The sequence below is a fragment of the Glycine max genome, chromosome 10 (genome assembly GCF_000004515.6).
Source record: "Glycine max cultivar Williams 82 chromosome 10, Glycine_max_v4.0, whole genome shotgun sequence".
In the NCBI taxonomy this organism is placed as follows: domain Eukaryota; kingdom Viridiplantae; phylum Streptophyta; class Magnoliopsida; order Fabales; family Fabaceae; genus Glycine; species Glycine max.
The window spans coordinates 25,125,401-25,153,398 of record NC_038246.2 but is presented as its reverse complement, the minus strand read 5'-3'; the positions used below and the strand labels follow the sequence as shown (position 1 = coordinate 25,153,398).

The window sequence follows — 27,998 nt, the reverse complement described above, 5'->3', positions numbered from 1 at the left end:
TATTATGTTTCTTAATTAATAATTAAGTGATTTAGAATTTAATTAATTCTTATATATATAAAAAATCATATTAAAAAGAAAATAATTATTTTATATAAGTTCCAAGTTTTCGATAAAAATAAATCACCATTTTTTACTGGAGTGACTCCTATCCAATAATTTTTCTTAAAAAAAGAGCATGTACGGTTCAAGATTTATTATTTTATTCTTATGTTCCACCGGATTTGGACATAAAAAATAAGAAAACAAGTAAAGTACGCAAGCTTTTGTGAATTAACGTTCGCGTTCAAGAGGAAAACCTTCGTTGTATATATTAATTAGGCAGAGACGTTAGTGATCCAATCCAACATTGGACAAAGAGAAAAAACGAAGGGCACATTGAAAAGGTGTAGCTCATTGTTTCTGATTGATCTGAACACACCCTTTGGCGTGATTTGGTTCGCTGTTTGTTTTTATTCATAATAAACAAACAAAGCGAAGATAAGCATGCACGTTATATATTAACACTTGAGAAAACTAGCCTCGTATATTTCTGACTTGGATCCATGTCACATTATCACACATCTTTATAAGGAAGGTTTGAAATTTTTACTTATAAATAAATTTGGGTCCTACCCACGTTAAGTTTTCATTTTGGAGTGGCATTTTGATCCAAAGGGGACAAACCCAGATTTTGAATTGTAAGTTTTGTTGAGGTATATAACAAATCTGAAGCCAGAAAATTTTCTCTGATCTCATTCGCAAGGGCGAGATTTTGTTCTGCTCTTTGTTTTGTTTTGTGATTTGTGATTTTTATGATTCTGGGTTGTTCAGTTTTTGTGATAATTTTATGCAGTGAATTGATTTTTTCCTTGTGAATCACAGAGAGTGTGTTATTGGTTGAGGGAACCAAAGCCTTAAAGAAGATGAAGAACTCAGCTTCAGAGAGCGGTTTGTACATAATTGAGAGCGATGAAGATGTGGAGAAGGATATGCAGAAAGACGAAAACGATGGAAACGATTCGGATTATTCGAATGATTCCAATGGAAACCTGTCAATGAGGAAACCCAGCAATTACAGCATCGCATGGCCTCAAAGTTACAGGTCAGCAATTACAGATGTGTGTGTCCTGTGTTTTTCGATCTGGCATGAGTGTTTGTGGCCATCATTTGACTTTTTTTAATTTGTCTGTTTTTTTAACGTGAAAGGGATCCTTTACTTTCAACTTTCAAGGTAAAGTGGCTATTTAGGGTTAGATGGAAACAGGGGAAAAAGTGATAGTGAATTAAAACAAGTGTGAAATAAAGTGAAATTAAGAGGGTTTGATTCAAGAGAAATAAAAAAGAGAAGTGATGGAAAGAAATTAAAAAAGATTAAAAGAAAAACTCAATTGTTAATCTATTATTTACTATGTTCGCAGTTGATTATTACTTGTCATTTGTTAAAATCAATTTTTGCCAATGGATGATTATGTGTTTTTGACTGTTTATAAAACCATCTTTAAAATCATCTTTTCAGTAGTTTATAATCATGCCTAAAATTGTTCCAAAATTTTTGTGCTAATGGGCAATCAACTAGAATAACCAATTATTGTCATTTGAAAAATATATTTATTGTTCTTTTTCGTGCAAATTTGCAAAGAAATAAAATGGTGTCAAATTCATAACTTTTTATTTCTTTGTCCCACTTTTTTCTCTTTATCAAACATACTTATTTTTTATTTCTCACCTATTTTTCTTTCTCGATCTCCTCTATTCCCACACCATTTCTTTCATACAAGACAAAGTGTGAGCATATTTAAATAAATCATAGAAAAGGACTTACATTTATTTTGACCAATTGACGAATAGAAAATGATTTTGTAAAATAAATCATAGAAAAGGACTTACATTTATTTTGACCAATTGACGAATAGAAAATGATTTGTAAACACCCACTTGCTACGGTACATTCATTGAGAGATAGAAGAAAGACAAATGTAGATGTAATAGGTTATGCAACGTGATAAGAAGATACTGCCGGAGAGAAATGAAGGATGTCTATATATTGGGTGCATGTAGTGCGAAAATGTTCAAATATCATTATCCTTGTTGAATTTAGGGAAAAGTGCAGGCTCACACCTTAAACTTTATGCCTTTTAGAAATAGGTGCCTTCAGTTTTCTACCCTTAAATTATAACTATTGTTCCAAACGCTATTCTGGGGTACTAATTTGAGACAAGACTTAAACAACTTCTTAACAAATCAGTTTATTAATTATTTTACTTTCTTAAATGATGAAAAGTGAAAACAGAATCTGCCTTTTTTTTTTGTTCATAACTCTTGCTGATTGAATTTTTTGTTTCTTCATTTCTCATTTTGGCATCTTGCTTATTACAAAAGGAAAGGAGGGGAGAAATGAATCTGATATGTATCAACTTAAGTACGTATTTTTATGTAATTCATAATGTTTCAGGCAATCCATTGATCTATATGGTAGTGTGCCATCACCAAATATTGGGTTTCTGGGCACCACATCACTGTCAAGATTAAGCAGTTCTTTTATTTCTTCATCTTTGACAAGAAGGCACACTCTTGAAGTATTACAACCAGAGAAAAAACCACTCTTGCAACCCACAGAAGAGGAGCAACCGCGACATACCTTGCTTCCTCCCCAAATATCTAGGAAGTCTTCCATTAAGATTTCCAAGGTTTCTCATGAACCTCACATTCCTGGCCAATGCACTTTTGGACAAGCTGTGCTTAATGGTAAGTACTGATTTGTGGTTCTTGGATAAAAAAATATAAAACAAAAACAAATGAAAGAAAGTAATAGTGAAACTATATTAAACTAGAAATGCTAATAACATATTCTTTAATAGTCTTTCATATACATTATTTTTTATTGGTTGAATTTCATGTGAATTCCACTTATTGAGAGTAAGACTCACTACATAGGAAATGATACCCACATGAATTTTGTCTCATAGTAGAATATGATTATCAATCTCTCGAGTTAACTTGTTAACTCTTACGAGTTTACGAGTTTACTTATCTTCTATGAGTTGACTTGTGTATAAACTTTTTTTTTTTAAATTTGATTGACTCTGTAGTTTATGACCAAGTCAACGAGTCAACAAGTTAAAAACATTAAACCAAAATCATGCTATTTTGTTTTTTCTTGTACGTTTAGGATTCAACATATCTCTTTTTTGCATGATGTTTCTAAATCAAATAACACTCACCTCTAAAAACATGAAACTCTTATTCTCTAACAACATGAAATCATTGATGAAAATGCTCTACCACTAATATCACCTCCACAAGTTATTATCTAGTATTGATGCATTACTAGACTTGATTATTTAACTATTGTGAAATTTATATTGTTGAAATGTTTATTTGGAATGTAATTTATAGGTATTTTTGTTATTATTTTTATATGAAGTAAACTTTTATGAGTTTATGAGGTAAATTTATGCAGCTCACCTGGAAAGTGTGGCGAAGAAAATGTGTTCATATTATTTTTCATATCATAATGAAAAGACAGGGAGTAATATTGATAGCAACAATCCAAGGCCAAGAAGAATGACGAAAAGGCCCTCAGGATGGGAGAAGTTCATTCACTAAGCAATTAACATCAAAGGACAATATAGGAATTTATCGTGTAGTGCTTGATTTCCCTGAGTATCATTAGTGCCTATCCCTGCTAGTGCTTGTCCCCCATGATCCAATCTGTTATGGCTTGTCCCCTGTGTGCTGGCAAGACCTTTAGGATTAATCATTATCATTTTCATATACACTCACTATAAATATATGAAATGAATAAAGGGAAGGCAATAAGAAATTTTAGAACTTCTATCTTCTCACCTTTCGTTCTAGAGGAAGTTCCTGGCATCTAATTCAGGAACAAAGCTTTATCTATCAATTGGTGCTCTCGTTGATCCCTCCCATGGCCAACAACACCCACTCCCAAACCTTATCCCGCTTAGAAGAAGTCGTTACCCTCCTTATCCAAAACCAAAATACTCTTACCACCACCCAGACTTCCCTACACTCTAGGCTCGATGAGATTGTATCTCGCCTTCAAGCACTGGAAACCGCCTCTCCCACCCATTCACCCAGACCACCTCCTCCTCGCATGAATCTTGATGTTCCTCGATTCGACAACACCAATGCTCCTGCCTCGATATTCAAGATCAATCAATTTTTTTGAATATCACCATACTCCAGAGGACGAGCGCCTTTGGGTTGCTTCTTTTTGCTGCACTAAGTTGGTTTCAGTGGATGTATCGCAATGATCAGTTGCCTTCCTCCAAGCTTTGGAATTGTGTTTCACTCCATCCCTGCACGATGATCCTCGAGGAGCCTTGTTCAACTTATCACAACACGGGTCAGTAAATTTATACCTTGCAGAATTTGAAGCTCTGGCAAATCGCATCGTGGGTCTCTCTACCCCTTTCCTCCTTAGCTGTTTCATATCGGGCCTCTCACCGAACATATGTTGTGAGGTGCTTGCCTTGCAACCTTTGTCCCTAGTCCAGGCGGTAGCTCTAGCCCAGCTTTAGAAGGATAAAATTAACGATGGCCATCGCTTTTCTCGTCCTTGTCCGTTAACCCCCTTTCTTCACCAGCCCTTCCTCCCCTTTTGTCGGCCCCACCAAGAACCACTTACAAACGCCTTACCCAAGCGGAGATGGCCTCTCGCCGCGAGCGCGGCCTATGCTACAACTATGATGAGCGTTACGATCCAAACCACAATTGTCGTGCCATGTTCTTCCTCCTCGTTGCTTCCGAGGATGATGAGCCCTTGAACTCAGACCCTCTTGCTTCTCTGAAGGAAACCCAGCCCTCTCCTACCCCAATAGACCACCCACCAGCTCAATTAAGCCTTCATGCCTTGTCCGGCCACCCTGTATCAGCAACATTGCGCGTCAAGGGCAACATCTGGGGTCATGAGGTTGTCATCCTCGTCGACGGCGGGAGTACACACAACTTTGTGCACGACCTCCTAGCCCACTTCCTTCACCTTGCTACCCAACTTATTCCCTGATTGGCCGTCATGGTTGGCAACGACACCGAGATAGCTTATGACATGGTGTGTCGTGACATTGCCATTTTGATTCAGGGCCACGAATTTAACCTAGACTTATACGTCATAGTGTTAGGTGGTGCAGATTTAGTTCTGGGTGTGGCCTAGCTTAAACTCTTTGGCCCAATCACTACAGACTATTCACACCTCACTATGATTTTTGTATACCACGGACATGCCATCACTATCCAAGGCAGCATCACACCAGGCCCATCTGAATCACTCATGGATAGGTTAAGCGCCTCGTGTCCACACAGCAAGTTGCGACCCTATTCCACCTCCAACTTCAGGTAAGCGACCTAGTTACTTCCAGCAACCCCATTTTTCCACCACCACTATGTTGCCTCCTTGCCAAATACTCCCACCTATTTTAGACACCAACCCATCTACCTTTATCTTGTCCTACAAACCATACCATTCACCATGAACCAAATTCGAAACTCGTCAATGTCCGCCCCTACCATTATCATTATTACCAGAAGTAGGAAATTGAACGGCAAGTGGACGATATGCTTCGGCGCCAGCTAATCCGCTCGAGTCACAATCCCTATTCTTCTCCGGTACTGTTAGTGAAGAAGAAGGATGGCACATGGAGGTTTTGCGTAGATTACCGTGCTCTGAATACCATAACCATTATGGATCGCTTTCCTCTACCAACCATTGATGAACTTCTGGACAATCTCGGCCATTCCTCCTGGTTTTCGAAGATGGAATTGGCACAAGGTTTCCACCAAACGCATGGCTGAGCATGATATCCTTAAGACAACTTTTCGTACTTATCAAGGTCACTACGAGTACGTTGTTATGCCCTTCGGCCTCTGCAATGCACCCTCCACATTCCAAGCTACAATGGACGCTGATGTGATACTGACTAAGAGCGGATCGCTTGATACAGGCTACGGAGATTTTGGATGACGCCACTTCCAGTGAAGGAAGATAAGTCAGGATAGACGCCACGAGGATTACCTTGATAAGTCTGAGATTGGTTCAACAAGGAACCCAGAGAGAAGCTCTCACCAAATTTTATGAAAATGCCAAAAGTTCTTTTTTATTGAAAACAAAAACCAATACTTATAGCGTATATGAACAAATAGATAAAAATAGACATGGGCCTTTAAAACAATTTGGGCCAAAAAAAATTAGAACATATTTATTATGGGCCTTCAAATTAATTTGGGCCTTCAGTAACAATTAATAGTCTTGATAGTGTCTCTGCCACTTGCCCTTCATCCTTTTCCACTTGGGCCTTCATCTTTCTCCACTCGGGAGCTTTGTCCTTCTCCACTTGAGCCTTCGTCCTTTTCCACTTGGGCCTTTAGCCTGTATTTGGCCAGTTTCAGGATTCTCATCAATCCCTCCTTCTTGGAAAACATTTGCCCTCAAATGTCCAGGATCATCACCGGGTTCAAGTACCACTTCCTTCCTTTTCTTGTTGGCTTGCTTGGCATAGCTTTCATTCTTCTTTGCAATTTGCACCTTCACTTGGTCATACAATCTTTCACATACTCAACTTTGGCTTGTGCATCCTTATGCTGAGTCTCTTGGGGCTTGTTGTTGTAAGTTGGCTTGTTAGGCAATGAAGCTTCTGGAAGGAGATCAACTTGATGTTCTATGCTTCTTGAAGGTGGCAGTCCATGAGGAATCTCCTTGGGAAAGACATCTTTAAATTCCTGCAATAAGGGTTGAACACTAGGAGAAACATAAATAGTTAACTAATTAGAATTATCACTCTCTCTCTCTTGTGTATCACTCCATCTCTCAAGTGTATCACTCTTCCTTTTTTTATTCCTCTGTGGTGCCTCACTATTGTCTCTCTCTTGTTCTCTCTTTCTCTCCTTATGATTTGGTCATCACACACTTCTCTGAGGGATAGAGGTTTAAGAATAATTTTCTGGTCATGGTGCTAGAAAGAAATCTTGTTGGTGAAGCCATTATGCACTGCTTTGGTGTCCTCTTCAATGTTGGCCCTCCCTAGTGTCATCTCCATCTCCTTGTCCTCAACAATCAAACTTCCCTGGGATAACCTCTGGAGTTTCTGTCGCATGGTTCTACTGTAGCTAGTTGGAACATACCTCTTTCACATAACCCTTCTCATCTCAGTCCATGTATCTATCTCCCGCCCTTCTTCTCTCTTCATCTCTCTTTGATTTTTCTTCCACCAAACAAGGGCATAGTCTGAGAATATAGCTGCTGCTAACTTCACCTTCTGCTCTTCAGGATAATCATTGTAGGAGAATGCATGCTGAATCTTCATCTCCCAATCAAGGTAGGCGTCTGGGTCACTCCTACCTTTAAAAGAGGATACATTGAGTTTTACTCCCTCAATTATGTCTTGCCTCTCTATTCGGTTCGATCCATCATTGACCCTTCTGTTGCCACCATAAGGTCTCCCAACATTTGGATTCATTTGGTGCTCTAGTCCTTCTATTCGCCTGTAGAGCTCTTCATTGTTACGGTTCAACAAACGTTGCATTTGTGTAGTCATCGCGTCCAGTAATAAGCGCTGAGATCCGTCCAGTTGATGATATACACCACCATTGTCATCAGCTCCTGCCATGATTAAGGAACAAAGAATTTTGTAGTAATTTAAAAAAAAAATCTAGGACCTCACCACACTCTACTCACGTGTTTCTCTCTTTGATGGTAGTTCACTCATGTTTGATGCTCTCAATATAGGCTTTTGTGTGATGTTTTCACTCTTGCCTTTTACCACTCACTCCCTCTTAAGTTCCTGGATGAATTAAATTAGACACACAAGGTATATAACAGGAAAAATAGTTTAATTATCACAGACTGTGTAGTAGATTTAATTTGGATAACAAATCAGATTTGATTTTGGTTAACAGATTAGATTTGATTTGGATTTAGATTTGATTTGGATAACAAATTAGACTTGATTTGGATAACAGATTGGATTTGATTTGGATAACAGATTAGACTTGATTTGGATAACAGATTGGATTTGATTTGGATAACAGATTAGATTTGATTTGCATAACAGATTTGATTTGGATAACAAATTTTGATTTGATTTGATTTGGATAACAGATCAGATTTGGATAACAAATAGAATAAACAAGGAAGATAACAAATAAGATAATAGATAAGATAACAAATAGAATAAAAAAGATTTGAATAACAGACTTGCAAAAAAAAAATGCCTCTAACTGCCTCAATTTCGTGTTCAAAGATCAAACACCCACTTTTTTTTTCTTTTCTTCTCTTTTTTTTCAAAATTTCTGCAACTTTTTTTTTAACTTGAAACAAAACTCAAACGGATTTTTTTTTACACAAAGTCTGAAAGAAACAAGAAACAAGAACAAGAACAAGAACAAAAACGTGACAAGAACAAGAACAAGAACGAAACAAAGACACAAACAAGAACGCAACAAGACGCAAACAAGAAAACAAATAATAGAACAAGGACAAAACACGAACCTGGACAAATTACAAAGAAAGAAAAAAAGAATTGGATAGGATAGAACTTGTATAAAGAGCCGAAGCTCTGATACCAGATGATGTGATCCTAACTAGTGGCGGATCGCTTGATAGGCTACGGAGATTTTGGATGACGCCACTTCTAGTGAAGGAAGATAAGTTAGGGTAGACGCCACAAGGATTACCTTGATAAGTCTGAGATTGGTTCAACAAGGAACCTAGAGAGAAGCTCTCACCAAATTTTATGAAAATGCCAAAAGTTCTTTTTTATTGAAAACAAAAACCAATACTTATAGCGTATCTGAACAAAAAGATAAAAATAGACATGGGTCTTTAAAACAGTTTGGACCAAAAAAAATTATAAATAAAAAATTAGAACATATTAATTATAGGCCTTCAAATTAATCTAGGCCTTCAACAACAATTAATAGTCTTGATAGTGTCTCTGCCTCTGGGCCTTCATCCTTCTCCACTTGGGCCTTCATCCTTCTCCACTCGGGGGCTTTGTCCTTCTCCACTTGGGCCTTCGTCCTTCTCCACTTGGGCCTTTAGCATGTATTTGGCCAGTTTCAGGATTCTCATCAAACGCCCTGTTCTGACCATCCATACGTAAATTCGTATTGATTTTCTTCGATGATATCTTGGTCTACAGTCACGATCTACAGTCACCTCGGCCATCTCGATTGTGTCATATGAACTCTGCAATAGGGGGCCTTTCACCTGAAATCGTCCAAATGCATTTTTGGCCAACGTCACATCGAATATCTTGACCATTTTGTCTCTCTATAGGGCATCGAACCTGACCCCTCTAAAATTCAAGCCATGTTGCAATGCCAGTATCGTCTTCCCCCAAATCTCTGCACAGTTTTTTGGACCTGACAAGGTTTTACCGGTGCTTCGTCAAGAACTATGCAGAGATTGCAAACCCGTTGACCCATTTACTGCGTAAGGACCAATTCAAATGGTCTCCCGAGGCTCAAATGGCATTTGATGCTTTGAAACAGGCCATGACCACCACACCGGTGCTATCCCTGCCAGATTTTAGCGTTCCATTTATCGTCGAGACCGACACGTCGGGGACAGGAATGGGAGCTGTGTTGATGCAACAGGGCCACCCAATTGCTTTCTTCAGTAAGCAATTTTGCTCCAAATTTCTCCGTTCTTCAACGTACATTCATGAGCTGCATGCCATCACCACCGTCGTGAAAAGATGGTGTCAATACCTTCTAGGTCATGCCTTCGTCATCCTCATTGACCATAAAAGTTTGCACGAGCTCATGACACAACTAGTACAAACACCAGAGCAGCACATGTACCTTGCTAAGCTCCTCGGATATAATTAGACAATTCAGTACAAGGCGGGCCATAATAACATGGTCGCCAACACTCTTTTGTGCTTACATGAGACTACCCCAATGGCGGAAGCTTTTTTCATTCTGAGTGCCACACTTCAAATTTCTCAAAGATTTAATGACTGAATTATCTGCCTCGGAAGAATTTCAGTCCACCATGACCTGCGTTCGTGACGAGCCTCAGCAACACCCGGAGTTTGATATCAGGGACATCCTCCTCTTTCACAAAGGACACATTTGGATTAACTGCAACAATTCTTTTATCCCTCTACTCCTGGAAGAATATCACAAATCCCCGTTGGGCAGTCACATGGTCTTGGCCAAAACTCTCAGTCGCATCAAACAAAACTTTTTCTGGGAAGGAATGTGACATGACACCCAACAATTCATCAGGCAATGCACTGATTGCTTACAGACCAAATATGTTCACCAAAATCCGGCGGGTCTCCTCCAACCAGTTCCACCGCCGTCACAATCATGGGAAGATTTGGCCCTGGACTTCATCACAAGTCTACCAAACTTCAAGGGAGCCACGGTGATTATGACCATCGTTGATCGCTTTTCTAAAGGCCCCCACTTTGGTACACTCTCTACCCATTTCATGGCTCACATGGTGGTGCAACTTTTCATCAACCTTGTCTGTAAGCTTCACGGCTTTCCTCGGAGTTTAATATCTAATCGGGATCCCATCTTCATAAGCAGGTTCTGGTGCGAGCTCTTCCGATTAAGTGGGACCAAGTTGCGAATGAGCACCGCCTATCACCCTAGAGCGACGGCCAGACGGAGGTGCTCAACTGCATCGTGGAACAGTACCATGTGCCATTCCTCCACCAATTTGTCCCCATACGAGGTTACTTACAACAAGCCTCTTTCGGGAATTCCAGATTACCTTCCGGGTTCGTCCATAGTGGAAGCAGTGGACTTCCTTCTCTCCTCTCGATAGGACATGTTCGAAGCCCTCCACCGGAAACTTGAGCGCACTCAGACACAAATGAAGAGCTACGCCGACTCTAATCGTTGGGAAGTCTCTTTCAAAATTGGTGATTGGGTCTATGTCAAGTTGCGACCATACCACCAGACTTCCATCGCTGACAAGTTTCAAAAGCTAGGCAAGCCCTACTATGGCCCTTACCAAATCACGAACTTAGTAAAAAAAAGTAGCCTATCGACTGGCCCTACCACCAATGGCCAAGATCCACCTTGTGTTTCACTGCTCCAAGTTCAAGCTTCATCAAGGCCCATTAGCGTCCGAACATTCCCTCCCTCCAACTTTATGGGACAATAACCCCGTGGTTGAACCTTTGACCATACTCGACCATAAGTGGGACAGCCACACGCCACCTCGCCTATCCGTCCTGGTCCAATGGTCTGGCTTGCAACCAAAAGATTCGACTTGGGAGAACTGGTCTGAACTCCAAGACATCTATCACCTTGAGGACAAGGTTTTCCTCGATGGAGTAGGGAATGATAGCAACAATCCAAGGCCAAGAAGAATCACGAAAAGGCCCTCAGGATGGAGGAGTTCATTCACTAAGCAATTACCAGCAAAGGACAGTATAGGAATTTACCGTGTAGTGCTTGATTTCCCTGAGTATCGTTAGTGCCTATCCTTGCTAGTGCTTGTCCCCCATGATCCATTCTGTTATGGCTTGTCCCCTGTGTGCTGGCAAGACCGTTAGGATTAATCATTATCATTTTCGTATTCACTCACTATAAATATATGAAATGAATAAAGGGAAGGCAATGAGAAATTTCAGAACTTCTATCTTCTCACCTTTCGTTCTGGAGGAAGTTCCTGACCTCTAATTTAGGAACAAAGCTTTACCTATCAAATATACAAATTAGTCTCTCATATAACTTCTCTAAAAGATGAAAGAAACTTCTACAAATTAGTCTCTGTATAAGTTAGTTTGATCTTATGAAAATATTTATTTCATTTTTTCCTTCTTATTTTATTCTCATAGAATAAAAAAAATATCGACATGTGAATAGATTTTGTATTTGGAAGGTATAATTCTTAACTATTAGTGGTCCCCTCTTTTTGTAAGGAACTTATTTGCAGAATATAGGCTTGAGGGAATGTTGCGAGCTTCAAGTAAAATGTGGTAATAAAGCATTATAGAAAATTGATTCATGCTTGTTATCTTATTTCCATGTATCGTGAAAAAAAAAAATTATTCAATTGAAAAAAAATTATTTGATTGTCCCTAGTAACTTGAAATAATAATACACACCACTGTTTAATATTCCAATCAACAATGGTTATATGAATATAATCATGGAACATTTCTGTATCCTGCATCTTGTGATGCTAGTCCATCTCTCAAAACCTCAAATATAATTCTTCCCTTTGACTGAAGGGACCATCTTAGTTATCCAATGGTTTAAATTATGCAAGTTTATCAGCCCCAGAATACAATAACATTTATAGAATTTACAACTTTCAACAATGCCTGTAGAGAAATTGTACATGAATTCATTCCCTCATTAGTTGAACATCATTACACATACAAACACTTAGGTAACCTTGAGCCTCTATTTGTTCTATTTTAACTACACGTTTATGTTTGTGAGTGCATTATTAGAAAATGCAACAAATCAGAGAGACAGAAATCATACTGTACTACTTAACATATCATATTTATATTTTCTAAGTTACTGTAGCCATTTATCTTATTCTCAAGAACCAATCAAATATATATGTGACAATGAAGTGATTATTTTGAAGTGAGCTAATCCGGTTCCCACTAAGAGGACACAAGTCCAATTATGAGTCAGAAGGTTTTGAACTCCGGTTGGCAGTCGCAATCACAGTTTTGTCTCAATTCTTAATATTACTCACAAAAGCAGCCAATGCTACTGCAACTGCAGTTGTGTTGTGGTCGCAAAGACCCCAAAAACCTCAATGTTATGATCAAAATTGTGTTGTGAATATTTTTTTAAACCTTGGAGTCAATGTGTATCTGAATGTTGATGACTAGTATAGATTTTGTTCAACTTTCTTTGGGCAATTGAAGATTTCCTATTGCTTCTTGTCACTATTGGCTTAAATTTGAGTTACATAGTTAATTGAAGTTTCAGAAACCCTTGATATCATAACAAATTGTGAATAAATATTTTTTTTATCTTAGGAATTAAAGATAGGTACTAGGTGTTGTTGCAATTGTTCTTGCGAAAACCTTGATATTGTAACTGCAATAACAATTGCAACCTCGATATTTTGGCTAGAGTGTATATATGATTTATTAATTATTGTTTTGGCTTTTTGTAGGGATAAATGCCCTTTGTGGCATTGGAATCCTTTCAACCCCTTATGCAGCTAAAGAAGGTGGATGGATTGGTCTTTCTATATTGTTATTGTATGCAGTTTTTTCCTTTTATACCGGGTTGCTCTTGCGTTACTGCTTGGATAGTGCACCGGGTCTTGAGACATACCCTGACATTGGCCAAGCAGCTTTTGGTACTACTGGACGTGTCATCATCTCGGTAATTCTTGCTCAAATATCCTTAATTTTGTTTGAATATGCTTTAATTTTTCTTTCTTCAACGGTTAATTTCAAAGCATTAGTCTCTAACTGGTATTGTTTTTCAATTTTCTCTTTTTGTGGATGCAGATAATCTTATACATGGAATTATATGTAAGTACATATTTGCCTTCACTCTTTGAGTATTCCTTTGAAGTCTCACTTATGATGTGTTTAGTAATTAGTAGGAAAGAAAAATATAGGTGAGAAATAAGATATATGCAAATGGAGAAGACAAAAATAAAGTGAATGGGAAATTGGAAATAGATGAGAATAGAGTGGAAATATAGGCATTTGATTTTAAATAAATAAGGAAGAAATAGAAAAGAGAAATAAAATAAGAAAAAATGAAAATGAAAAATCATTGTTCATTGATTGTTGCAACAATCGATTGCAATGTGTGAATATCAATTAATATAGGTTTGTGGTAGTTTTAAATCGGACGGTAAATGCAAAAAAAAAAAATGTCACTAATGCATTATTTCTAAAAATTAGAACCAATAGAGAGGGAAAAACAACTGTGGCTAAACATAAAAAATTGTCGATATATTTATAATTTCTGATGATTTTTAACCACAAATAAATAAACTGACTCACAATGTGTGGTTGCATCTTTTCAGCTACATTTCTGGGTATATTTTTTATTTTGCTCCCCGCCTATTTTCGCACAACCAAGCAACTTCATTTTTTTCACTTGTCCATTTAAATATTTTTATGGGAATCACTTCACCTACTAAATATTTTTATGCAGGCTTGCTGCATTGAGTACATAATTGTGGAGAGCGACAACTTATCTACATTATTTCCAAATGCGCACATTAGTTTGGGTGGAGTTGAACTCAATGCACACATTTTGTTTGCAATATTGACCGCAGTGGCTCTTCTCCCTACTGTTTGGCTACGTGACCTACGCATTCTCAGTTACATCTCAGGTACAAGTTTTTTTCTTTTTCTTTTCTTTTGCAAGTAAATGTTATATAGCAATTTTCTATACATGAATCTATTAAGAGCCTTGAATATTTTTCTTAATGTATGTTACGTACAATCAAATTTTACTTTGACTATCTATTTTTATATGATAAGTTTAAATACTATTAAATTTCCATTGTCTTAATTATATATATATATATATATATATCGTTCTCCACACAAAACTTTTTGAGAATGAAATTGATATTTTAAAATTTTATTTATTTTTTTTTCAAAATTTAAATTATTATCCTTACGAGTATTTTTTTTTCAACAAATAAATTATATATTATAAACACGGGCATATGAAATACCCAACCAAACATCACAAAAAAAGTAGTTCCAGATTGGCTCAAAAGGTTACATCATATTTGTCATGTTATAAATGACAATATTTAGTAACCAATCACCATCTACTATGCCTATGTCTCCATATAGAATTATACAAAAATTAAAAGGCATATTTACCCATATCCTTTCCAAAAAGTTAGCATATTATGAGTATGTTATTGTGTGTAAATTTGAATTAAATTATATTTTATTTTAAGCTCTAACAGATCATATTATCTTTGAAATATTATTACATGATTACATTAAAGGACTTTCACATTAGTTTTAGAGAAGTTTTAACATCGATTCTAAATCTAATATTGAAAATTATTATCTATAACGGTTGTGATTGAAATTGATGTAGAAATGTAATCAAAACGGTATATTCTAAAGTGCTTTCTATATTAGTTCTAAAAATTGATGTTGAAAGTTATATAACATTGATTTTTTGTGAAATCGATGTTGAATGTGCTTACCACATCGGTTTTGACCAAAATCGATGTTGAACACGCCTTTATAACATTAATTTTGGTTAAGATTGATGTTGTAAAGACACTTCCTACATCGACTTTAGACTAATTGATATTTTTTTCAACAAATTTAATAGTAATAATAATAATAATCTTCAAGTTGCCTGGTTTAATATAGAAATAGATTAATAAATACAAATTAAAAAAAAATAAGAGATAGATGACCATAAAACTTATTCTTTTGCTAAGAAAAACAGTACATTTTATTGATATTCATGTTTCTAGAATTTACCGAATCCTAGCACCAAATGCAAAGAAATGAGTCTCGGTAGAAAAAACATATAAAAATAATAAAATGAAATAAACCGCATAATTGTTCCAAACTAAACCATTAATTCTCCTAAAATAATTATATATGTGGATGTGTTTGACAGTTAATAATAAACCCCCAGTCAAACTAGCATATTTTCCACCAAATGCTAAAAGATAACAGAAGAACACAAGCACCAACTCTCAAAAGTCGGAACCATCAAAATACCTTGTCCGGTTGTGAAGTTTGCATCCGTGTATCTGCAAAAAAAATCAAGAATGGAAAAAGAGAAATATACATGAGTAATAAAAAAATCTTTAAAACACTTACAGTCACTAAACTGTAATAAACCCCATTCTAGTCCCTTAGATTGTAAATGTCTATCATTTTAGTCCTTCACTTCACATATCCTCATTTTAATTCCTAACTTGGAAAAAATTCATTCATTTTAGTCTTTTTCCACTGTCATTTGCACCAAAAAGGAATGATGCTTTGCAAGCTAAGGGACTAAAGTAATGAATTTAGGAAATACCATTGTATCTTTTGGCATGTAGACTTGGTAATCTTGGTTTTGGTTTAGGTTTACTTTGTCTAAACAAGATGAAAAATTGTCATACAACTTAACTATTTTCTTCAATACGATAGTATCACTTACACGAAAATAAAACTATATTCAATACAACACTTCTAAAGGGAAAGCATGTAGAATTTCATCACAACTTAGCCTATAGTAATTACTATAAATTGTTTAAAGGGCCACATATTGAAATTTTGTTGGGAAAAAATAAAAAGGAATGATCTAGCACCTAGAAAGCAATAGCAGATAAATCAAGAAATCAAAGTAAGCACATGCAACAAACTTACTTTTGCAAATAGGAGAACATTCAGTCCTTCCTCTGATGACCCTAACAAACAGGCATCCTTTTGAAGAAAAGAGACTAAAAGAAATGGAATCAGTTTATAACAAGTAGGTCTCATTGTAAAAACTATTAGCAATAACAAACTTAATGAAAATTAAGTAACTATGTTATCCAGGCCTACCAATGTGCAGGGAACTCCACAAATAAGAAATCTCATGTTCACATGATCATCATATATCTTTATAGTAGAAATAGTCTCTGATGAACCTTCCTCTTCCTTCATGTCTGCTACACATGGACTAACATCAATGTTCGGGGGAACACCAATAATTTGTGGCCCCAGCTTTCTAGCACCCTTATGGTTGATAGAAGGTAAGACATTGTTTTGTATACAATATAGTCTAAAAGATGCCAGAGCAAGCTGAAAAGCATCCCATGTATAGTTGGATGTACTACAAATGCATAATATCAACAATTAGAAACATAATATTGTAAGATACGTGCATGTTATAGTGATTATACAAGTATGTTCTAACCAATACCTAAGTAAATAATAATAAATAAATAAAAATAAGAAAACCCTGTCCAATTGTTGGAACTTGCCACATTGAAAATTAAATAGACCAAAATACTGACATTCCTAAACATTTTATTGTCAAATTGCTTCATTGGTAGAAGCCAAAGTTAGTCTGTAAGAAGTGTGGTGACTGTCATTTATTGCTACCCTTCAAAAACAGAAGCACAACTAGGAATTGTTCATATATGCAAAGCATGACAGCCAAGAAGATAATAGATAACTATACCTCTCTGCCACAGAGAAAAAATAATGTCGAAAATGCAAAGTTGGATACTTTGAAAAATCATTTTTCCAATAGATAGTGTATGGAACTCCATGCAAAACCAAAAAAAAAAAACCTTAATTTAATTATTTTCCACGAGTAAAGGAACATAAAAACCAATATATTGGAGTGTAATGTCTTTAAAGTTCTCATTAAGTCAGCTAGTTTAACCCATATTTACTAGGTTCACAATACTCTTTGGTGGTACTGGTACACGGTATGTGGCCTTACAAAGTATTTGTAAATGAGGGCTATACACTATACATAGTTAGCAGGTACGCTGTATAAGTTCACAGTATGCTCTAATATATTAATTGATACATTAACAATAAAATAATTTCACCTAATTAAAAATTGCATAATCCATAAGCTAATTTGGGAGTATCAGTACCTTGAATTGAGATACAATTACCAATTTGCAGTCTAAGGGAAAACTAGCGATTAAGCATGCTGATATTTAATTAGATTAACTAATTATAAGTCATCAGTCCGAGTAATACTCGACTCGGTCCTCTTAAGTAGGATTTTAGGTTAGAATTTTGTGAACGAAAAAAACATGATTGAGAGAGGAAAGCTCTACTAAAGGTGATCAATCAAATCCTCAATGGAGATTAGTCATTGACAAAGTTGGTGGATACTTCACACAAATAACATGGTAATAAAAAAATTAGATTAAAGAAAAAATACAAAATATATTTACAATAAAAATCAATAGTAACTAATTAACTTTTTTCCTGAATCTGGAGGGGAAGAATCTGAAATAGGGGTTGAGAAGAGAAAGAAGAAGTGTATGGAAGGAGTAAAAGGGGTGTGGGAAAAGGGGGTAAAATAGGAATTTTAATTAAAAAAAGATATAGGATGTGAGGATAGAAAAGAATTGGTGAGAATAATAATTTCCTTCCAGATCATAGGATCCTTTATGCCTAGATCCCACAATTGATTCCAGTCCTTTCAAGTCCTATTATCTAATTAATTAAGAGCCAAAACTTGGCATAAAATCAAATCGTTATTCACCATACTCCTATCTTAGCAGTTTGGTCCTTAAAAATTAGCAGTTTTTTTTTTTTTTGGTGTAACAACTCTCGTTGCAAATGGTTTGATGGAATTGAGACACTATATGCAAAATTGGTATGTTAATTTGTATACCTATATTTGTATATATAGTTTATTATCTTCTTTCTATAATGTACTATTATCCATATATTTATATGATTTCTTATTCAATATCCATCTAATCATCTCATATTGGATTGATTCATTTTGAAATATGGTGATATTTCTAGCTGCCACTTTATTATGTCAAGCCCGGATGGAATCTTGGACTTTGGTTAAAGAACCCAAGTGTGAAATTATTTGTACCAACAACTTTTGGTTTATTATTCATACATTTGCTTGTGTTTTATAGGGACTCAGCAATCAGATTATTTTACTTTGTTACCATTCGTTTGGAAAGACCATTATAACCATTTTTAACATTGTTGTTGTTGTAGCTTGCGGAGTTATTGCAACGATTCTAGTGGTTCTCTGCTTGTTCTGGGTTGGTTTGTTAGACAATGCTGATATTCATACCCAAGGAACAACAAAAACATTCAATTTGGCAACTTTTCCTGTTGCAATAGGTCTCTATGGTTACTGCTATGCAGGGCATGCTGTGTTTCCAAACATCTATACTGCCATGGCAAATCGGAATCAATTCCCTGGAGTGCTCTTAGTATGGTAAACATATCAAAATCTTCTAGATTAACCATTGACAATCGTAGCAAGGGGGTCTTTTTTTCAATGTAGAGAAAAATAAATATTAATTATTAGAACTTATCATAAACAGTTAAAAGATTATAATATACAGGTCATGGGTTTTTTAAAAAAATCGTACAACTGATTTAATAGTTAAATAATATTAAATCTTGACACTAGTATAACAAAAATCTTCTTTTATATCAATTAAAACGAACCTTTACATCGGTTGTAGGTAAATACTTAAAATGTAAAATGTCAAAAAATTTTAAATCGATTCTAAAAAAACTGATGTAATAGGTATTTTTCTACATCGTAATACTTTTCAGAATTAGGAGAAGATTCACTTATGCTTTCATCAAATATTCTATATAGGGAATTGCCTATCATATCAGGGTTATAATAGAATGGAGGGATTTTAAAAGCTTTTTTTTCCACATTGGTTAAACTTTTAAATCGGTCTAAAAAAAGTATTTTACATCTGTTAAACGTTTAATCGACGTAAAATGATTTCTTATATCAATTAAAAGTATAATTATGTAAAAATGTTCACATAAATCACAAAAATACCAGCATGTAAAAAATGTTGGATTTACACTACTAAGACTATCCATATAAAATTATATAACCGGGATATATTTCACCTACCTTCATATAAGAAATCTTATTATTATCACATAGTTATTAAAAAATATGAATTTCAAAAGAAATATATATTGAATTGGTGTAATAAAAGATTATATCTCATTTTTAGAACATGATAGGTGTAGTTTTTTAAATCTAAATTCATTAAAACTAATTTTCATGCCAACCTGGATTAGTGAGACAGAACCACTCTTGAACACTAATTGTTAGATTGCTGAAACTAGGGTTATTCTAATTTACCTAGACTAGACAATAAAGAAGATAAAAAGAGAAATAATGCCATATCTTTTATTTTTTTTCATTCATTAATTTCTTCATAGAAAAATATATTTATATAGTCCTAATTGATGCAAACCAATGAATATTATCTATTCATGGGTCAACATTTCATTATTTAAAATAAAAATTATAATACAAATATCTAATTTCATCTTATATAGTCTTTTAATCATTTAACTTTAAAATCATATTTGAGTTTTTTTAGGCCCATCCTAACACTAATAGGTCAGTTTGAATGTATAATTTGTAAGTCCTCGTTGAAGAAGGGTGTATGTTAGGACTTTGGAATGGAGCAACCTTAAACTCTCCCTAAACTTTAACACAACCCATCGACCCCCTGAAAAAAAAATTAATTTTAATAATTTAATTTCTGTAGAATATGTTTTTCAGCATTTAATATTTATCTAATTCCATGTGCAATTCCTTTTCCATGTAGTTTTGCTATTTGTACAAGTATGTATTGTGCAGTGGCTATTATGGGTTACACAGCGTTTGGAAAAGCAACACTCTCTCAGTATACTCTTAACATGCCCCAACACTTGGTGGCCACCAAGATAGCTGTGTGGACTACGGTAATAAGCTGATTCTAGATTCTATTGTACACATTGTTTGTAATGAACTAAGATAGTGACCTTCTTCCACATGCTTTATTTATGAATAATTGATCACCATTGGTACAATTGGGTTAGGATTTTAAATAAATTATTCATTCAAAATATTTAAGAAAGCCTTTTTGTTTAATATTAAAAAAAGTGATTCTGGTATAAAACAATCTAGTAATTGTTTTTTAGATATATATATATATATACACACACACACACATTTGTTTACAATCGTATAAATCATTTTTTTAAAAAGAAACAGATATTTTATGAGAAGCTAGTAAGAAACTACAAGAAGTATTAAAAAGGTCTGTTCTTTAAAAAAAAAAAAAAAAAAACTAACTGTAACAAACAGCCCTTAATGGGTTTACCCAGTGTCTTACCAAATTGCTACTTTTAATTTTCATATGTTACCTTAAAGCTAGTGAAGAGGAAATGTATTGTACAGCAAAAAAAAACCAGACTAGTCTTATTCTTTTTCTAACTTGATTACTATTCTTTTAACTAGTTTGAGTTGTTAACCTAATCTATATATATCACCATATTATTGATATTTTTTAATCAGTCATATAAATTGCTAATTTTATTATCATGTGGTTTGATTTTGCAGGTGGTTAATCCATTTACCAAATATCCTTCATATGCGTCGTAGAAATTAAAGCATTTCTGATTGCTAACCTAAATAATGCGCTCAAGAATAATAAGCGACACAAGAATAATATAATTTGTGTCATAAATGAAAATATATATAAGAGCCAACAAACTTGTTTGGTTGGCACTAGCCAAATCCTTCCATTTTGCACCACGTAAGTAAGGAAAGGTACAAAATTAAGAATGTTTTTCATTAACATTATTTCAGACTTTGATTGTTCAAAAAATCACGACCATATAAAAGCCCAAGATATTTTGCATAGTGTTCCTTTTCATTTAAAAATAATTGAAGAAATAAATTTGTGGCATTTATTCGTTGAGTGATTCTACATTAATAGGGTGATTAGAGTCAATGAGAGAACCACAAAGTAAACACTTACATGTTTTAAAAAACAAAGGAGCATTAATTAGCTTGAACTGGAGCACTTCTTGAAATTTCATTGTAATTTTAATTAACATTTTACCTGATTCTGTTTGTTTCCTCTGTTACGGCAATCATGCAAATAGAGCATTCAAATCATGTGGACATCCTAACAATACCCTTTTAATTTTGAAAATGAGTTAAGACAGAATTAAATTATTTCCGTTTTTATTTTTTGTACCTACATTGTGAAGATAAAGATAGATGTTTTTCTTAACTAGCACCCACATATGCATTGAGTCTATCTCCAGTAGCAATGTGTCTAGAGGAGTTGATACCAGCCAACAGTCCCAACTTTTTCATATATTCCAAGCTCATCAGAACAGCTCTAGTAGTTTCTACACTGCTTGTTGGTCTCTCAGTTCCCTTTTTCGGTAAGTTTTCTTCTTCCTGATATTTCATTTTTATAATTTTTAGTGCTTAGAGAAGTGTCTTAACAATATTTGTCAACTGACTCAAGAAGTAGTGCATATAAGAAGGAAATATGCTAAGAACTAATTTGAAATAAATTTATTGAACCAAGGTTTCCTGTTTTTTTTTTTTCTAGTAAATACACATTTTTTCTCCTGTTTTTTTTTTCAATCTACATTATGTAATTTAATTTTCAATATACACTATTTGAGACTTTCTCTTTCCTTTTTTTTTAATTTAAAATATTATATTATATAATTTTTTAACTGGTTTTAAAATTGCTTATTTATTAAATTAAATTTTATATTTTTTTAAAATTTTCTTAAAGAAAATAATATTATTAAATATAATTATTTTATTTTATTATTTAATTTACTTAACATATTTTTTAGGTGAATATTTTTATTTAAAATATAATTTTTATAATATAATTATTTTTAATATAATTATATTACTAAATATAATTAGTTTGTTTATGTCATTAGATTTAATTAAAAATGAGAAGACTTTTTTTTATTAATTTATTTATAGAAGAACATTATATTCTATTATCAATAAAATACTTGAACAACACTTGGTTAAAGAAAAACTTAATGGATATATGTTAGAACAATTGTTTCTGTTATGATTATGTTGTCGGTAAATTTCACATTTTTTTCTACTTTCCCTACTTACTAGTAGGAATGCGAGTTGAAACGGGACGACACTTTGCAGTCTTCTTTCTCCTTGGATTAGGACCCCACTTATCTCGTTCATATTCTTACCGACCCTTTTATTTTCAATATAGGAGTTACTACTCTTTGAAATTTTATATAGATAGATGTATCAATTATTTTTTTACTGTATTTTTTAGTTTATTTTAATACTACTAACTAATTTTCTTATTTTTCTTAATTAACGAACATAACAAAAAAATATCAACAGCATATAAATTTAACTACAAAACTACATACAAAGTAATTAAAAAATTGTACTTTAATTTTATTCAATTTTTTTTATTTTTTTATCTGTATATTTTTTCTTTAAAAAAATAAAAAAACAAAATTATAAAATTTAATTTAATAAATAAGTAATTTTAAAACCAATTAAAAAATTATTAATATAATATTTATATTTTATAATATTTTAAATTAAAAAAAAAAAAAGAAAGAAAGTCCCAGGTAGTATATATTGAAAATTAAATTAGAAAGTAATGTAGATTAAAAAAAATCACCAGAGAGAACGTGTATTTACTTAAAAAAAAACCAAGATTTCCTTCCATCTTCTCATTCTTATATCCTCTCAAGAGACATATCTACGTTGTCATTCATGGGGGAAATTGCCGCCATTATTTTTTTTACTTAAGTATATTAAATAATTAGTATTTTCTTCATAAAAAATAAATGTTGTCTCCACAAAATATTTTTTTAAAAAAATAAAAAAATATAAAAGAAAAAAATAAATTGATACCAATTTAATCCACTTTATTCTTTTAATTAAATCTGTAGAAACTAAAATATTTTAATTTTTTCATGAAATTATATATTTTATAAAAGCTAATAATACTTTTTTGTCTGTGAATATATTATAAATTATTTTTTTCCTTCACTAAAAAAATTTCTGATCCGTCACTGGATCCTCTCGCCTTTCTTTATGGCCTGCTAGTCCCCAGTTACAAATTTCATTAACCTATTAGCTTTGCCAAATCATTTTACTATTGCATAGTTGGATTATGAGTCTCATACTTTTGTTGTAGGTTTGGTGATGTCATTAACTGGATCTTTGCTCACAATGTTTGTGGTAAGTGCTGTTTAGTTCATTTTTTTTCTTTTTTAGAAAAAAATTATATACTAACTGTATAAAAAGTTTACATCATTTAATCATAATTCGATCATATATGATAAATTTATTAATTTTTAAAATAATTATTTTAAAATAATTCAAATTATAATTTATAATTAAATGACATGATAAAACTATTTTACAATATGTGAGTACATAAATATTAAACCTTTTCATTTTATCCAAGACTTAGTAGCCAAAGTTTTCATTTGAATGTGTTCAACCTTGGATGCAGTCCTTGATTCTTCCCGCTGCTTGTTTCTTAAGCATAAGGGGTGGCAGAATCACGCGCTTTCAGGTATGATTATTACCTCTTCACAATAATATCAAATACAAGCTTCATAGAAATTTAAGATTTTTTTTTTCATTTCATGAAACTAGCTTTCAGCAGCCAAATGGCTAGAATACAGAACAAAACATCCTACATGTAATGTTACAAGATAGACATTTAGTTTGTCCAGATGTGTGAAGGCACCGAATAGTAAAGCCACCTTTTGTGCCATAAGTTAACAAAGTGAGGATGAAAATTTTAACCCCTACGTGCATAGATCTGTGAAATGGTTGGGATGTAGAAATTTTCTACTATGCATTATTGACCAAGATTCATCCTTTATTATACATAGCACCTCCCCCTTCCATTATTTTGTATCCCACTACAATTGTAGTAATTCCATTTGAGAGAGTTAGGAGTACTAATGAGGTGTCTGTTCTCCTATTATAAGAGAGAGTGAAATTGTTCTCTCTTTATATTTAGAGAGAGATTGTAATTTTCTTTCACTTAGTGAAAATATTTATTGGGTCTTACCCGTGGTTTTCCCCTTATCTATTGAGGATTTTCCATGTTAAAATATTGTGTGTCAATTCTTATTTTTCTCATTTCTTATTTTAGTTGTGAGTGATTATTTTGTTACTTTGGTACCCAACAGTGATATCAGAGCTAATAGGTTGCTGATATTATTCCGTTGCAATACACGCTGGTATGCTTGTATAGTGTCGAAGAAAATTCTTAGTATGCTCTACGGTTAGGGTTAGTCTAATCTACCACATTAGAAAAGAATTATTCTGGTTACTAGATATATAGAGTGGTAGTGAAAGTACATGTCTAGGAAAGTTTTGGCTAAGGAAAAACTCGGTATTTAAGCAAGTTCATTGCTAGCACACCTCTCTTTCTTGGGAACTTACCTGGTGTACTAGTTCACGGTCTATAATCACTGTTCTAGTAGGCAGTAATACTGTACATGACAAAAGTTGTTTGAAATTATGGCAGCAACATATGAGATAGAGAAGTTCAATGAGGGTAAATTCTCCTAGTGAAAATTGAAGATAAAAAGGAAGGACAATTGCTCAGATGCAATTGAAGGCATACCAACGCATATCATTGATGAAAGGTCGAAGGAGATGGATGAAAATGCAATCGCCAATTTGCACTTAACAATGGAAAACGTGAAGGATATTTGGGATACTTTCCACAAATTGTATGAGATCAAGTCACTTCAGACTAGAATATTCTTGAAGAGGAAACTCTGCACTCTTCGAACGAGTGAGTCCACTTGGGTGACATACCACATGAAAACCTGAATACTTTATTTTCCCAATTTCCCTCATCAAATTTTAACATAGAAGAAAACAAACGGGTAGAGCTTCTACTTTAGAGTCTACCAGATTTATATGATAAACTCATTATCAACATAACAAATAATAATAATGTCACTTGTCTAACCTTTAATGATGTTGCTTAAGCTATTCTTGAAGAAGAATGTAGGCGAAAAAATAAGAAAGATAGACTGGAAAATTCCAAGCAAGTAGAAGCTTTAACAATGACGAGAGGTAGATCAACAAAACGTGGCTCCACTGGGAGTCAAAATCATGGTAGGTCAAAGTCTTGAAGAAGGAAAAATCTCAAATGCTATAATTGTGGCATGAAAGGACACTTAACGAAGGATTGTCGGCATAAGAAGAGTGAATGCAAGAACTTTGAAGCATAAATCTCTTAAGATTGTGTTGCTAGTACATCAGATAATGCAAAAGTCCTGTGTAGTGAAACAACAATTGGTTCTAGAGGCGGAAGACAACTCATGATTATTGGATATTGGATTTTCATGTGCAACTTGGCACATGACTCCATGTTGAGAATGATTTTGCACTTATGAAACTATCTTGGAAGGATTTGTGTTCATGGGGAATGATCATGCCTTGGAAATTGTTGGGGTCGGAACTATCAAATTAAAAATGTATGATGGTATCGTACGCACAATTCAAGGGGTACTCCATGTAAAGGGTTTGAAGAAGAATCAATTGTTCGTTGGGAAATTGGATGACCTCGAGTGCAAAATCCATATTGAAGGTGAGATCTTGATGGGAAGCTTTATGTACGTCATGATTTGTACTAAACCAAACATTGCACAAGCCATGAGAGCGATTAGTAGGTTCATGGTAGATCTTGGTAAAGAGCATTGGAGTGTTGTGAAGAGGATCCTTAGATACATCAATGGAACCTCAGGTGTTGCATTATGTTCTGAAGGATCCAAATTTATTGTCATGGGCTATGTCAATTCAGATTTTGTAGGTGATCTTGATTAGAGAAAATCTACTACTGGCTATGTGTTTACACTTGCAGAAGGGGTAGTGAGCTGGTGGTCCAAATTATAGACTGTTATAGCTTTGTCTACAATAGAAGCTAAGTACATGGCAATTACCGAAGCTTGCAAGGAAGCTATTTGGATTCAAAGTTAATGGAGGAACTCGAGCACAAGCAATAGAAGATTAATGTGTGACAATAGAGTACCTTACACATTGCAAGAATTTCGGCCTTTCATTCCAGGACAAAGCACGTATGTGTTATCACTTTGTCAGAGGAGTAGTAGAGGAATGAAGCATGGATATGCAAAATATCCACACCGAAGATAACTTACTAGATGCTATGATGAAGCCGATTAATGCAAACAAGTTTGTATGGTGTTGATTCTCATTTGGCCTATTAGAAACATAAGCAACAAGGAAATGACAAGATAGAGAGATCATTTTTTGAAAGCACACAAAAGTAACTTTAAGTGGGAGATTGGGAAGGCACCAAATAGTAAAGCCACCTTTTGTGGCATAAGTCAACAAAGTGAGTATGCAAATTTTAACCCCTACGTGCATAGGCCTGTAAATTGGTTGGGGAGTAGAAACTTTTGACAATGCATTTAATGACCACGTTTCATTCTTCGCTATAAATAGTATCTCCCTTCCATCATTTTGTATCCCACTACAATTGTAGTAATTCCATTTGAGAGAGTTAGCAATACTAGTGAGGTGTGTGTTCTCTTATTATAAGAGATCCAGAGTGTCAATTTGTTCTCTCCTTATATTTAGAGAGAGGTTGTAATTTTCTTCCATTTAGTGAAAATATTTCTCTGGTCTTTCCCGTGGTTTTTTCCTTATTTGTTGAAGGTTTTTCACCTTAAAATATTATGTGTCAATTCCTATTTTTCTCATCTCTTATTTTAGCAGCGAGTGATATTTTGTTACTTTGATACCCAAGAAGATGAATGTCAAAACATCTCCACCATATAATATTATTGAATATAGAAACATAATATTGTCTCATCAAATTTAAGTAAGCTACTTGAGGTTTTTTAAACTTACAAAGTTGATTCAATGAAACTTAATGGGAAAATAAATAACGAAAAATGAAAATTTGAATTTTAACATGTGCTAATATCAATACAACTTTAAAAACATGATGCACTTCGATTATGTAGCAATGTTAGACTATAAAATGTTTTTGTTACCGAACCAAATAATTTCAAGTTTTATTTGCTTGTTCTCTATTATGATTTTATGTTTACCTCCAATGTGACTTAACCCCCCCCCCCCCCCCCTCCCCTCTTATTTTTGCAGGTATCAATTTGTGTTACAATTATTGTAGTAGGCATTGTTTCAAGTTGTTTGGGATCATACTCAGCCCTCTCCGAGATCATTCAAGAATTGTTTAAATCCTAGACATTGAGACATGTAGCAACCAAAGTCTAGTGAACCTATTATTCTACAAATTTTTATTTCTCATTCAAAATGTTGAGTAATTTTTTCTTGATAGTTTATTTCCCATTGTAGCTTAAACTATGTTATCTCCTCCCTCATCTTGAAGAACAATATGCATGATCTTAGCTGGAAGCCAATGCTTCTACCCTTGTTGGGTGTAGCACATGTCTATTTCCATGGTTTTGCTTTGTTTCATTGTTCTTTCTTCCTTTATGTAGAACATATAGACATGGCTATTTCAAGATGGAAATAACATCACTTTAATGACA

General features: G+C 34.1%; 1 protein-coding gene across 4 annotated transcripts; it reads left to right on the top strand.

Annotated features, from left to right (window-relative positions):
- The first annotated feature begins 260 nt into the window (after nucleotides 1-260).
- LOC100781123 (amino acid transporter AVT1C) lies at nucleotides 261-27,998 on the top strand. 4 transcript variants are annotated; one of them, XM_006588881.3, is made up of 13 exons: nucleotides 261-386; nucleotides 865-1,084; nucleotides 2,435-2,727; nucleotides 13,112-13,326; nucleotides 13,455-13,478; nucleotides 14,116-14,296; nucleotides 18,633-18,858; nucleotides 20,237-20,372; nucleotides 21,013-21,032; nucleotides 21,703-21,848; nucleotides 23,621-23,664; nucleotides 23,942-24,004; nucleotides 27,589-27,998. In XM_006588881.3, exons 2-13 carry the CDS (start codon nucleotides 906-908, stop codon nucleotides 27,688-27,690), a joined length of 1,629 nt encoding a protein of 542 aa, XP_006588944.1. In that variant the 5' UTR covers nucleotides 261-386; nucleotides 865-905; the 3' UTR covers nucleotides 27,691-27,998. The 4 variants fall into 4 exon arrangements, with proteins under 4 accessions (XP_006588944.1, XP_040861977.1, XP_003535879.1 ...); XM_041006043.1 differs by lacking the exon at nucleotides 261-386 and adding an exon at nucleotides 492-577; XM_003535831.4 differs by lacking the exon at nucleotides 261-386 and adding an exon at nucleotides 524-680.

Bases quoted from the DNA above. Each gene is read 5' to 3' on its own strand.
- LOC100781123 (XM_006588881.3), top strand. From the start codon at position 906: ATGAAGAACTCAGCTTCAGAGAGCGGTTTGTACATAATTGAGAGCGAT. The intron at 13,479-14,115 runs GTAAGTACATAT...ATTTTTATGCAG, and splicing joins TCTTATACATGGAATTATAT to GCTTGCTGCATTGAGTACAT. The intron at 24,005-27,588 runs GTATGATTATTA...TTATTTTTGCAG, and splicing joins GCAGAATCACGCGCTTTCAG to GTATCAATTTGTGTTACAAT.